The sequence below is a fragment of the Protopterus annectens genome, chromosome 2.part0, assembly GCF_019279795.1.
Source record: "Protopterus annectens isolate FY-2018-M chromosome 2.part0, PAN1.0, whole genome shotgun sequence".
Lineage (NCBI taxonomy): Eukaryota > Metazoa > Chordata > Ceratodontiformes > Protopteridae > Protopterus > Protopterus annectens.
In genome coordinates this window covers 1007961216-1007976527 of record NC_056728.1, presented here as the reverse complement: position 1 = coordinate 1007976527, position 15312 = coordinate 1007961216, and the positions used below count along the sequence as shown (strand labels likewise).

Genomic DNA, 15312 nt, shown 5'->3' with positions numbered 1-15312 from the left:
GTACATCCTTTTGTAAAGGAGCATCAAGAAGTTTAGCTTTCACATGATCAGGTAAATTTTGTTCCCTAAGCCAGGCATGTCTGCGAATGACTGATCCCGTAGCAGCCGCTCTACTTGAAGCCTCTAGGGCATCATAACCACATTGTAAAGTGTGCTTACCCACTTGCTCTGCACTACGCATCATATCCTGTAACTCCTTTAAATCTGGTTGTTCAGGTTGAGACATTTTGTTCCTTAATTGTGATAACAGGAACTGTTGATATTTAAGCATATGAAACTGACAGTTTAAGGCCCTCATGGCTAGGGTGGCCGAGGTATATACCTTTTTACCCCACCTTTCTAGAGATCTGGATTCCCTTTCTGCAGGGAGTGGATTATTGGCAGTGGAGGCCTTTAATCCCTTGGGGCCTTGTGAAATGGTTTCAGGGTCAGCATTATGGCCTTTGTAGAGAAATTGGTGAGAGCTGGGTACTCTGTAATACCCATCAGGTTTTACTGGTGCAGGAGGCAGAGAATCAGGGTTAAGGCAAGCCTCCGAATAGACATCATCCAGTACATCCAAAACAGGGGTATAGCCAGGGGTCTGTGCTGAGGTAACCAAAGAAATTCCCTAAGTCTTTTCTTGGAATCTGAAAAGTCTTGGCCTTCCCAATGGAAGTGTTCCCTCAAAGTGTGCAAGGTTTCCCCAAAAGAAAAATCCTCAGGAGGGATACAGAAGGAATGGACTGTTCTGCATCCGAATCCTCAAAAGGGGAGTAAGAGTGTTCCTCTGCATCAGAATGTTCTGATAAAATGGATCCCTGATGAGAAGAGGAGATTCCTCCACTCTGGGTCTCTTGTCAGGAGGGGCTGAGAACCTCTGATAAGAGTAATTAAATCCTCAGCCATTTTAAGCATCTGTTTCTTAGGCATGGGTCCAGGAGAGGGGCCCTGTGCAACAGGCCTCGTGGGATGCCTGGCTGCTTTGGATTTAGTAAAAGCCTTTATTGAAAAAGAAGATGAGGGCCTAAATACACCATGGGTGGAGGTGGACCTGTCCACATTAGTAGGCTCGACATTAGCAGGGGCTTGGTTGTAGTCTGGGAAAGGGCCGAGGACCCAGCGGTCTCGGGTACAGAGAACACCGCCAAAGGAGTGTCGTCGGTAGTCAGGGACTGCAAAGGCGTCTCGCTGAGAACCGGACCACGTGTAGCCTGTTTTGGCGTGGTGTCGGCGGGGACCGTGGGTCTCGCGTGTCGGTCCTTTTCCTTGCGTTTTTTGGACAAAACGGTAGTCGGAGTGTCCGACGACATCTTATAAGCAAAAGCTTTACCAAAGTAGTGTTGGGCGAACTCCGCCCGACGCTTGATAGTGCGTTTATTGAAGGTAGCGCAAAAGCAACAGCCCGAGACGTCGTGGTCTGGGCCCAAACAAGGTTTGCAACAGGAATGGAAATCCTTATGTGGTATTTGCTTCCCACAAGAAATACAATTATTAACTTTTTCTGACATCGGTCTGAGGCAAGAAAAGTTTCCCCAACGGGGTACTTAGCTTTAAAGAAGACTTCGGTTCCAATTTTTTCGTGATTCAGGAGCTGGCCGACCGGCACTTGCGAACTGCTTCTGCTTCGGGCACCGCGCGGCAAAAAAGACTGAAGAACATGGCGTCGGCTGTGTCTTATATACTCTGGCCTTACTGACATCAGAAGAGTAAGCGACAACCGACGCCGGACCAAGACTTTGGAATTCGGCCGACCGAGGGACCGCCTGACGGCTGAAAACCCATCTGTGATTACTGCAGCTGTATGCACGATGAACATCAGCCATCTTTATTGTGCAGTAAGAACTGACCAGCAGACTTTAGAGTAAAATGAAATGATTTAATAAGAATACCTGTTAGTGCTAAGTGACAACGTGGCTTCCAGAACATAAGACATTAAGACAGACAAAGCTGGGGGTACTGCAGGCTGAGATTTATGAGGGACTGTGTATCAGAAGGCCATGGGAGTAAACACAGCACTCAAAACGTTTGGCCTCTGCTGCAAACAGGCTTTAATGTTGTTGATCAATCAATGACATGTGGTAGGAAAGTTCTTTCTTAAGAGAAGTGGTGAAGAACACAGTGATATAAAAACACAGATAAAAAAGTAATACTGCAACAACTTATCACATCACGGATGGACATGTCAAATATTACATACAGTGTGCTAAGTTTACTGTGTTAAAGCAAAACTGTAAAACTGTGGTATTTGAGTTTACAGAGAGATGAGGCCCATATGTTCTTATGTGTGGAGTAGCAGTATTGCTCACAGACTTCAATGAAATGGAGCCACATAACATATCACAGGCTTATAAAACAAGTGAATGAGGAGGAGGAAAGCAGAAAGCAAGTGAGATAACTCAAGAGGAAGGTGCAGCAGTATCTGCAGGGACAAATACAGGGAAGCAAGAGGATGAACAGAGGGCAATAGAGAGCAGGAAATGGAGCGGGCAGGAAGAGAAGCATCAGCCAGGCAAGATACTGCAGGCAAAGGGAAGATATGTGCAAGAATATTCATAGGTACTGAGAAAAGGTGAGAGAAAGCAAAGATGAAAAATGAACGAAAGACTAAGAGGAAGTCAAGGGTGAAGGAAAGGACATGGGTGCAAACGGGAAAAAGGTAGGGACTGAACAGGCAGCCAGGAATTTTAGTTCCAGTACTTTTGTTCATGTAACACAAGGAGTAAAAGAGAAAAGGAAGGACAGGGCAAAACTGGATGTTAATGAAAAAAAAATAGGAATAGGGCTCCACTTCAGATAAGGGGAAAAGTAGTGATGCTAGAAGATGGACTGGAAAAGTGCTTTATGACTACACCATCTTTAAAAAGAGGTAGAATAAGGAGGGGTGAAGTAGCAAATGTAAGAAAGAAGTAAGGGGAACATCAGAAGAAAAGAAAAGGAGGCTAGCAACAAGTCAGAGAAAGAAGCAGACAGACTGAAATCAGCAAGATGTTGTTGTCTTTCGGCTTTTCCTGGTTAGGGGTCGCCACAGTGTAACTCCGGTCTGCTAATGATTGGCAGTAGATTTTGACGAACGCCGAGGTGCCAGCTTGACATTCAACCTTCAATGAAGTCACGCCCTTTTAAGCATGTCTTTCGAATGCCCACCCAACTGCGGGGAGGACATGCAGACTCCACACAGAAGGCACTCCCAGCACTCCAGTCGAGAATTGAACGGGAGAACCTCTTGCTGTGAGGCAACAACGCTAAGATGCTCAGCAATGTTAGGAGCTTATGAAACTAAACAGGAGAAACAGAACTACTTGTGGAAGAAGCACACACAAAAGGAATAACTGGAACCTGGGTAAATTAAAAGGGAGGACTGTGACAGTTATTCCAGCCCATAAGGCACCAAGAAAAATCAGAGTATGAAGTATATATGCCATAATGTTGGTTGCTAAAACATACGTAATACAAGAACACAAGGAATAGGCTATAAAAGTAATTGGGCTGATAACCAGGGTGGAACCTAAAAGGGGGAGTGATATTGTCCAGATATAATGTACTGTCCCCTATAGATGCATCAGTTCATTATAAGGATTAGTGGATTAGAGAAAGGAAAGAACACCACAAAGAAATAAATCTAATAATGAGATGGTTTACTGTCTCAGAACAGGAGTAAAGCACACCATTGTCAACAGCATTAAAAGAAACAGTGACTTAGTGAAAGTCATGGACCAAGAAAATTTACAAATCAGGAAGCCATTAAGGGTGATGAAACACCAGCTACAATGCTAAAGAAAACACTTATGAAAGACACTAGATTACAGAAGAACAGCCTGCAGAGGGTGTCTGGAAATACTATCAAGGATCAAAGATGCCTGGAGTTCCACAAAAGGGGCACAGGCAGAGAAAAAAAGAGGCCATATGGGAGACCACTGAAAAGGAATGGGGTAAGCAGAGCAAAGCTAAGAGGAGTCCAGTGCAATGTAGTTATGAAGTCAGGGGGGAAAAATAATGGAGAAGGAACAAGCTCAAGCAAAGTAGAAGAAGCCTGGTAATGTGTGTAGATGGGAATAACAGTAAAGAAGACGTCAGCAAAGAAGGTTACAACAGCCAAGGTAAAGACATTCAGTGCCTAGAGTTAGCAGAAGAGAAAGCAGGGAAACACTTTTTGTTTAAATACATAAATACAAGGGAAAGGAAAAAACTTAAATGTACTTGAGCAAATTAACTAGTAAAGGAGGACTTAATGTAAGGGAGATTACCAGCAAGTTAAAATTTTTAATGTTCTATTTCCCCTCCATTACAAAAGAGAAAATGGGAAACTACTAGTATTAGAAGGAGGGGGGGAAGGAAGAAGAAAGAAGAAAAATAAACCTACGGATAAGGTCAGTCAAAAGAGACTACAGAAGGAAACACAAGCCCTAAGGGAAGGCAAGATACAGGAAATGGATGGTACACCACAATGATCCTGAAATAACTGGCCATAATACTGTCACGTCCTCTGAAAGAACTGATTAAATAATCTCTGGCCACTGAAGAGACTCCCAGGGGCTTGGAAAAAAGGTTACAGGGGTGGCCACTCTGTAAAGGAGGTGTTAGAATGAATCACGGGACTTAAGGTCGACAAGAACACTGAAGAATAGAAAGAGGAGCAAAATAGTCAAACAGATGGATAAGTGTCTGGACAGTAGTACCAAGAGTGACTGGGAGGGACAGTGCCCAAAGAATGGAATGTGAAAACAATGTCCCTCTGAAGTAAAGGGCTTGTGTTTTTTAATAAGATTGTCTCACACACCATAAAGAATACAGAGAACAGGCCAAACCTCTGTGTGGATGATACAAGGATAGGTGTGATTGTGGTGGATAGGGAAGCCAAAATGATGAGGGATCTGAAGAATCTACTGATTTTCAAGGTATAGAAATGTAAACACTGGTTCTGTGGTGTACCAAGATGGAGCCCTAAATGTGACACACATGACCTGAGTTAATTTAAAAGTTGGCCACTGGAGGAGCTGAGTAAGGGAGATGGAAAGTGATAAACTTTCTGCTTGTTCATCCTGAAGGGAGAATTGTGAACTTCTGCTCACAGCTGGGAGCTCCCTAGTGGAGACTGTTGACTATTTCCTAGCTGTACAGCAGGTACTATTTATTCAGTAGCTCGAGTGGGTGTCCCAGCTCACCTCCTCCCCTTCGCATCAAAAAATTCCCACCTCTGGCCGCATTTATAATGCCTACATCCTGGTTCTTCTTCATCTTAAAGGTTGGATGGTGACCTCACCTTAAAAAAGGCCACTATCTCCCTGAAGACAGACTTCTGAGCCCATTGATGCTGAGGGTTAAAGCAGGATTTCACCATGCACCCTGCTCTCTAAGAACAAATAGACAGGAGAAGAGAATGAAAGACTAATGGGGGGGATACAGTAGGTACAAAGTGGCAGAGGGGTCACAGAGGCTAAAAAAAAAAGAAATAAATGCAAGCTATTACACTTAAATATGTAATACCTGGGTACAGCATAAAGCATAGAGCAGCTAAGCAAAGAAAGATCAAGCAAAAATTGTACAAATCAGCAGATCTACAGCAAGAAAAAAAGTCAGTAAGTCACCCCCACATCCCTGTCATAATTCATACTGGGAAATATATCAAATAGTGATGTTTGTGCATATGTACCTACACACACACACACACACACACACACACACACACACACACACACACACACACACACACACACACTGGATGGGTTCTAGTCAAAATTAAAATGTTCTAAATATGTAACACATGCCATCCACTGTGCTTTAACTGCTAACTCTTTAAGGCTGTGATACAAACAAGAATTATTAATCCACTGCATCTACCTAGCTATCAAGAAAAAAACAATCAACTTAAAAAAGATCTGTATAGTTACAACTAATTGAGGCCTCTGACATTAATACTTTTTTTTTCACTCTGATCTAAATACATTATATCAATGTTTCCAGAGAAGATGACAATACAGGTCCGGGGTTTCTGTTACATAGCGAATGAAAATGAAACTGCATTATGGTATTTTTAAACAAATGGTGTGTATAGAGTTAAAGCATACAAAAACATTCATCACTAAGCATGTGACAGTGTGTCTTTGGCTAACTATGATGCCAGCACATGATGAAGAACATACCTGTCTCACAGTAAGGTTCACCATCCTCCATGTGAAAGACGTTATTACGGATCGGTCTATGACAAACAACACAGATGAAACAGCCAACATGCCAAGTCTGTTTTAAGGCATTGATGACCTCCTATCCAAAAAGCAAGACAGGAAAAAAGATAAATTAATAAAGTATAAGGTGATCTGTGAAATACTGAAGTTACGTTACGTTACATCTGGAACTTTAAATAAACCATCTGCTAACTCCAAACCAATACAACACATGCAGATGTCTGCAGTTATAACTGTACATAAGAGTTTCAGATTCACTATATTTAGGAAGTTGATTTCTCTGTTTCAGAACACACACCGCCTCAGCTATGGATAGCCAAGCAGGCCTGAACCAACAAACTTCTGAAGTTGTTTCAGTTCCAGTTCATCGTACCAAGATGGAGCATTTATCTACTAAATACAGTGCCACTCAAAAATCTAATCCCTGTATAGTGAGATAAGTGAAGTAGACACCAAGGGAGGCAGGTACACACAAATGTGTATGGATGTGAGTGTGTGAACATACATACATATATATGTATGCACGTTATGTACACATGCATGACACACCCACACTCATCATATATTTGGATAAGTATGTGTGAGGGAGCAGAGTAGTACACCTCTTTATGCACAGTCTTAATACAGCATTAAAAACAATATCTAGAAGCAGGACACTGTGGTCATTAATCTACAAGGAAAGCCCTTCCACAGACCCAGTTATCACAGACCAAACATATTGGACAAAGTGGTAACGAAATCGCTATGGAAAATATTCAGGCAGATCAAGGAAATCTCATTCTCCTTGATCTAACCCAGTAAGGTTTTGTCTAAAGTAGCTTATGTACATTTAAACTCACAGTCTCTTCTGTAGTGTGCAATCAGTACCACAGAAGAAGGTTTATCTGTCAAAACAACATACCTTAATTTGATACTATATTAAATGGAAGAATCCCTTATAAGTTCAGGAATTTAAAGGTAAATGAAACCATTACAACCTGCATTCACAAATGGCTACTTGGTCATAAAACAGGTAAGAATAGGTTCATAGTTATATACTAAGTTAAAGACCACCAGGGTCTTTATAAGCCTAGCTGTGCAATCCAACCCAGCTGTGTCCCATTTATTAGGAAGGGGTATGTTAGATAGGAAGTTTCTAGAGGTAATGTGGGAGGAGGACTTCCATTCTCCTCATCTTCTCTCAACACTGTAGCCCCACAATGTTCTGTCTACAACCACTCCTACCGACATCTTGTTCTTAGGCATCAATACAGACTGCAGTGTCTTTTTTAACAGTATTCAGATGACTGCAAACTAGGAAGTGTTACACCCTCCCTTTAGCATATTATTTAACATTACACATGAAGGGTAGAAGAAATTACCTTGACTTCAATGTCAAAAACTGCAACATTCTTGCATTTAGCATAAAATAAATACATACATAAAAGCAACCAACTTTTTATACACTGCTGGCAGACAGCAACTAAATGGTGTAAAATAGAGATCTTCGTTCCTTACTTGGAAGCCCTTGTAGATTTTTTTTACATCAACGACGCTCTTTTCCCATTTTTATATAGGATTGGGATACTGTGTCAACTGTTGTCTTATCACTAGTTGATTAATCATCAATCTTCTTTGGCAGGCATGCCTATCACTGGCCTTCACTCATGTAATCCATCCACCTTTTCACTGGACATCCTTGTCACCTCTTGTTGTCTTTTGGTCTTTTTCAAATCAGCTTTACCAACTCGCCTTCTGCTTTCCTGTACATAGGACCAAACCACTACATCTGGTTCTTGACAATCACAGGCTCTTCACCTCCATCACCTCGACCTTCTTAAGCTGCTGTGCCTTTGCTGCCCATTTCATGCCCTACAATAAGCAGCAGTCTTGCTTTAAAGATCAAGCTTTTCAGCTTGTCTACTTTTATCGCACACTACCACTGACATTTTCTACCAGTTGACTGCAGCATCTCTGATATTAGCTTTGAGCTCCTCATTCAAATTTTCCTTCTCCTCAACCATGACTTCCAGACACTTAAAACTGTTAATCTGCTACACTGTTTTCTCTTCTGTCTCAATATTCAGCTTTTTCCAATTTTCCTCATCTGCTGCAGTGACCACTGCTTTCTCTGTACTCAGCATCATTCCATGTACCTTCAATTTTGCATTCCATTTCCCTGTCATTTGTTGCAGTTCCTGTTCAGAATCTGCTTGCACTGTCACATAATATTCATGCAGCAGCTTTGATAATCTATCCCTTCCAACCTGTTTGTTAATCTAGTCTCTATCAGCGGCATGAACAATAGTGGGCTCACAGCCGATCACTAATGCACAACCACTCCAAATGGGAACCCCTATGTCAGTAAGAAGACTGTTAATACTTGGTCCATCAGGTCTTGTACACAGCTAGCACTAATTCTGACAATGTTTCTGGGGATATGAGCCACCACAGGACTATCAAAATTGACTGTCCTGGGACAGTGTCATGTGTTCAGTTGTAACACGCTGATCTGAGCTTCAATGTTAACCTCCCATCTTACTTTCTACTACTCCGCATATCTGTTTATCACCCACTCCAACACTTTCATGTAGCATGATAGGAGTATAGTACCTCTGTACTGTGTGCATTTATGAATACACCCTTTGTTTTTTTTACTGTCACTAGAATGCTTGATCTCAAGTCACTTAGGATACGCTTCTCTTGCCATACTGCAATGTGTCCTCAAGAGTCATTTCTCCACTAACATACTTAATACCTTCGCCATACTTGCTGTGATTTCATCGTAGCCCGACGATCTCCCCAACTTCATTTTTCTTAGCGCATTTCATACCTCTAGTGTGGGCTCGTCTTCCTCTTTCTTTGCAGTCTGTGTGTGCAGCAATACAGCTTCTGTGGGGTATTCTTTCCTCAGAAGCTTTCTGAAATATTCCTTCCACCTGCCTTTGATGTCCACTGAACTGGTAAGTGGACTGTTACTGGTGCCTCTTACTAATGGTGTTTGCCAAATATCCTCTTTATCTTTCTGTGAATGCCATGTAACCTAACATAATTTCATTGTGCCATATGCTGAGCCACTTTTCAGAAGTTGGCAGAGGTTTGTTGACTTGTTCTTTGCCACCACAACTGTTTTTTGTTACCAACCAGTACTCCTTCATATGCCACACTTCTTCCTGCACTCCTCCTTTCTTTGGTAACTGTCTGGACTTTTGCATTTCATCACCAAATTTCCTTAGGTGCCTCAATTTTAGAACTGGCTCAGCTGGAGATCTTTTCCATTGCCTTCACCCATGCTGCTTTGAGACGCTGACTTTCCAACTGGATATATATATATATATATATATATATATATATATATATATACACTGAGTGAGTTGGATGATATGAAATAAAGGCTAGCTCATGCTTTAGGGGTCTAAGGGATTGGTCGTCCCTATTATATCCTTTCATGCTTAGTAGAATAAGCAGATGAGATGAGAATACATAGGAGGACAGGGATGTGGTAATGCTTAGTGAGGACAGGGATGTGGTAATGCTTAGTTTAGAAAAGTTTGAAGTTTGTAGCTCGTGACTCCTGGGCAATGTACAGGATCCTATCCAAGGACTATTCCACATATTTGTGCATGTGTATGTGTATGTGTGTGTGTGTGTGTGTGTGTGTGTGTGTGTGTGTGTGTGTGTGTGTGTGTGTGTGTATGTAATATACATACATATATATTATAAACAAACAAATGTATATATATAGGTGTGTGCGTGTGTGATATACATTTAAAATACATATACATTACAAATAAACATATGTATGTATGTGTAAGTGTGTATTTCACACTCACTATGTGGACCATGGACCCAGAAAGTGAATTTAAAATGGCAAGTTATAAAAGGTCTTTATTACCTGTTCTGAGTCATATATATATATATATATATATATATATATATATATATATATATATATATTTGTGTCCTGTTTTAGTTACCGAAGTCAGAAATAAGATGCATTTATTAAATATTATGAACTAGATGTAATCATTCTAAAATTCGTAAATGACCACAACATAAAACCAGCATGAATAAAAGGCTATATATGTAAAAAGAGCACTGTACTCTGCCTTAAGTGTTGTTTATCATAAACATAACAAATGTTTAATATAAAAAGTCAGGTATCTTCTCATTTTCTGGGTTAATGTCACCCAGAACCATAAAAACACTGACAAAATGCTCAAAAGAAGTTAGGCTGACACCTTACAGTTAGGTAGTCCCATACAGGACATACCAATGAGGCTGTCTGAAGCACAGCCATTTCACCTCATTTCTAATTATACACAAAGGTGGCAGACATGAGTCAAAATGACTTATTCACAGGCAATCCAAACAAAATAGGTTTCTTAGCTCATAAAAGGTTTGTCATTTCCTAGCAGCTACAGCCTGAATTTTCATTTTGTTTAAAATAATTTAGTTAAAATCTGCAATGTTTGAACTCCTTCACACTGCACAGCTGAATGGCAATCAACACCCTGGTTTTCCATTTATCTGTGCTTTGTACCTAGTTTTCATGCAAGCACTACTGCAGCCTTCTGTATATCTACTGGACAGCTTCATAAGGCTTTGTGCCATAACAGATTTTACAGGCTTACCATAAAACCATCCAACATAGCTCTTTTACTACTGACAAAAGTGTGTGTATAATCTTCTCTTGCTAGGATGTTAAAAGAAAAGAGAGAAAAACACAGAATATAAACTGCACTTGAAATGTAAAGAGAAGAGAAGGAGAGATAGAGAGAGGACATAGGGGACAGGAAGGAACAGCTTAAGGGGACAAATGACGGCAAGAGGGTGAGGGTGGGGTTCACAGATGCAGGGATAATTTCATTCACCCAGTGTTACCCTTGTCTATGCAACAAGTTTTACCTGCATATTCAACAGTGCAAAGCACTAGCATATTCAAACTTCAATCAGACAAATGGTTAGGATCCTGTACATTGTGCAGTAGTCACTGGCTACAAATTTCTAACCATACCAAACTAAACATTACCACATCGCAGCCCTCACTACTCATTTTCTGGTAGTATTTTCCTCCCTTTCCTATACCATAATCCAGTCTGAAAATATTCCATCTGTATTTCCCAAATAAGATCCATTTCCTACTTTACTTTTCTGAACTATTAGTTGACTTTCAAGGGGTCTTCTTCTATGGCATTGTTGGCTTAATGTATGGGCCAATAATGTTAAAGGCCTAGGCAAGATCCTGGGAAGGATGAAAGAGCTAGCAACTGACTGTGAAGTCACTGCGGCAATGGCAACCAAAATATAGACTACCGATAACAAGGGACAGTTCTAAATAATCTTAGAATACTGATGTATACAATGTAATTATTAGCTTACAATTCGAGTTACAGCTTAAGAGAGTCCTTGCATAGCTCTCAACCTCTTAGCACAAAAAATCTGGACAAAGCAAAAATAATGGGGGGGTCATAGTCCTAAAAATAGGAGATTTCTCTTATAAACTTAAAAAAAAATTGCTAGATTAAAAGACTTTGTATTACCATACATTTTTCTGAAGGATATGAAGTCTGAAACTCAAAACGACTGTCATCATTTAGTGAATTCAGTCCTCACTGATTTGCCACAAAAATCCAGAAAAATCACAAATTTTAGAAGGAATAGAACAAAAATATGAGTAAAAAATATAGACATTCTGCAAAAATCTGTAAAGTTAAGAGGTATGGATCCCTGGACTATTCCACTAACCCAGCAAAGATACTGAAGAGGGATGGTGTAGACAACCAGGGATGGTGCATAGAAGTATAACATTGGAGAACAAACACAAGAGGAGTTTACAGAAAAGAGAGAGGCAAGACATGGTAAAAACAGGGAAAGATGGACAGAAATCCAACATCAGCTTCCTACCAGTAAATTTGCTAGAGTCAAAAGTGAAGAAAACTGTTTATTGCATTTCTATTTAGCCACAAGTGCTATGGGACTGCACTGGTGCCTTTTGAGCTGTACACCCTTACTGCAAATTTGACTTTGGAAGCTCCTTATAGTCTCATCTGATCTGCTCATTCTACTGGGCACTGAAAGATCTAACTGGGAAAGCCCAACTGTTAGACTCTTAAAAGCATGACTTACCCTTGGTTTCATATCATCACTTAGAATATTCAGAGTACCAATCTCTTTTTCCCATGTTTTAAAATCTGGAACATCTAGGACTAGACTACCAATCACTGGACAGCATACGAACTGCTTCTGAGGAAACATCTTGCAGTCAGTGCTTCTGCTTTGCTCTTAGTGAGAACAGGAACAGAGGGGCATTACTTCCTGGTGCTCCCATATATTACCAATCACTAGAAAGCCTTAGAATTGTTTCTTAGGTGCCAGTTAGAGATTAATGCTACCATTTTGCTTCTAGTTAAAGTAGAAGCAGAAGAGTATTGACTTCTGGTGTTCACTGATTGAGCAAAGTGCACTGGACCTCACTGAGTGATCTGGTTGCAGTTTTTGGTAAGTACTTCAGGGCCTTTGTGCAACTTGACTGCTTCTTGCATCCCACTTCTCTAAGTTCTATCCAAGGTTTCCAAGAGAAGACTACAGCAAGAGTACTGAAATTAGCAACATGCGTGTTAATACTACTTCTCAGGAAGCAGTTTGGGACTAGTGCTACTCTTTCGCTTCTAGTGAGAGAAGGAACTAAGGATCATTCACTGCTAGTGGCATGCAGCTGTGTTAAGACCAACACTATCTTCACCACCAGACAGACCTCGCAGGTACTACTCTTCCTGCTGCCCACAACAGTAAGAATCTGGAACCATGGATTTGCACTTTCCACCTGTCCCTGTAGCCAGATTGGTTGAAATGGGCATCCTGACACAATGTAGCAATTGTCTGGTAGTTACTGACAAGCACTTAGTACTTAAACTGACACAGTATATGACAAATGCAGTTATTTAATGCTGTTAAAAGCAAAACTCTCTCATGAAGACACTACAAATAACAAACAATTTGCCAGTACCATGGAACACAACACTAAACCAGTCTCAGACAGGTCAGACTAAACATATAGACCTATGCATGCTGACACCCTAAAAAGTAAACTACTTAAATCACAAAGCCCTCCTAAATGTAACCTAAAAAAATAAGTACACTCAGCAACCTCATAAATACACAACACTGGCAACACCCACCTTGAAACATACATCAGAGCATCACAGTGTCTACAGTCAAAAGCCCATAAGGCAAATATCCAAATAATCCAATGTCCTAGTCATAGGTGACTCCTCTGTGAGGCACAGTGATGCTTCCCCTCACCAGTCTGTGCAGGGAGAAGGTCACAGTTGCTTGTCTATCAGGTGCCATGATTCACCACATCACGTAGGCACTTGAGTCCTTCCATTACAACTATACATATGACATAGTCATAGTACATGTGGCTGTAAATGACTTGAGATGTACCTCTCTGGACTATACGAAGACAAGACAGCTTGGAGCTCTTGGAATGTGTTTCCAAGGCAGGTATAAATCTAACACTGAGCAGCATTTTACCAAAACTAAGGATGATGCCACAATATAATGAAAGACTATTGACTTCAAAAATTAGCTTAGCTACTGGTGTCATCCATTTTATATACAGCCTGCCAGGATACGGTAGACAGTCCTAACTGCTTTGCAAGGGATGGCCTGCACATAGCCTCTAAGGCTTTCGTATACTGGCTAAAACTTTGTCCACTTCTATAGTGCCTTTTTAAGGAATGTCAGTCCTCAAAAGCTTTCAAAATAAAACAGAATCAGGATAACAAAGATAATGTTGCCCAATCCAAGGAGCCTTAACAAAAAACTCATCATTACTGAGACTTTGTTTAAGACCACTGAGTGCACCTCATCAGTACAGGGGTTCAATGCCTACCACACATTCATGCACATAAATTTTCAGCCTCTTTTTTTTAATTTCTCCAAATCTTTTGGGTTTCTAATACCATGACATGAATGGACCCCATTCCTAAGTCAAAGTACGATTAAAGTTCATGAAATTAACATTGTTTCAATCTTTGATGTCAGCCAGAAGTGCTTAGGGTTATCACCTGTTCCACTTTGCGAGGGACAGTCCCTCTTTGGGCAGTTGTGTCCTGACAAAACATTGTAAAAATGGCAAATGTCAAGAGATTTTAGGACAAAATTATTTCCTATATTTTACGTAACAGTTGCATAAAACAGTTATTCTGTATCTAAAATATCTAAATGTTATAAGAAACAGAATAAGCAACTAAAATGCTACAAGAATAAGCTTTAATTTAGGCAAAAAAGTTAAGTTCTAACCTTTGTACTGACCATGGGTATGTGTCGGCCTGTAAAATCTGATGTTTGTACCAAAAATGTCTCACTTTGGCCATTTGAAAAGGTGGCAACCCTAGAAGTGCTCTTTGAAGCACCAGCAGTGTGCCTAGTAATGGCTCCTTCTGCAATTTGTACAGTTACATGTATTGGTAATATATCTAAATATGACTAGACTCTTCTTTATAAGACCCATTGCAACTACTACAATTGGATCTGTCTGGGTATCTTTCTTCCACACAACTCTCGTTTCTGCCTGCAGATCCTGATATTTTATAACTTTGTGTCTCTCTGTATGCAAGATACTGTAGTCACTGGGTGTGGTGATTTCAATGATCAATGCTACTTTTGTCTTCTTTTCATGGACCACTATATCTGGTTTTCTAGCATCTATCTTTTGAACTGTTAGTAATGGGTGATCCCATGTGATATAGACTTCATCATTTTCTATGATGCTTTCTGGCTCATGTTTCCAATGTTTTTTAGCCACTTCAGTACCATAATGTCTGCACAATCCCAACTGCAACAGTCTTGCCACATTATTATGCCTTTCAGTATACAGTCCTTCTCCCATTAGTATGTCGCAACCAGCCATGAGATGTGCGACTGTTTCCAATTCAGTTTTACAAAAAGTACAGTTTTGTACCTACCATAAATGTAGATGTTCGAAGATCCACATTGCTGCAGTCCTTACATATGGGTAGTCCGCTGTCCTCGGTCGGCCCGAATACCAAAGTATTAGGCTGACGTCGGTCAAGGCGCTTAAAACTGACATCAGGACGTCAGGGTACAAAAGCGCATGACCGACGTCATTTCCTCAGTCTTTTCTTGCCCCAGATGTCAG

At 40.6% G+C, this 15312-nt stretch overlaps 1 protein-coding gene across 13 annotated transcripts in view; it reads right to left on the bottom strand.

Annotated features, from left to right (window-relative positions):
- LOC122793337 (PDZ and LIM domain protein 5-like) overlaps positions 1-15312 on the bottom strand; it is a 2364325-nt gene that overhangs the window by 131788 nt on the left and 2217225 nt on the right. For all 13 annotated transcript variants that reach the window (XM_044061256.1, XM_044061255.1, XM_044061265.1 and 10 more), the window contains one exon: positions 6123-6243. In XM_044061256.1, the coding sequence (XP_043917191.1) occupies positions 6123-6243 (121 nt within the window). The remainder of the gene's footprint in view (positions 1-6122; positions 6244-15312) is intronic.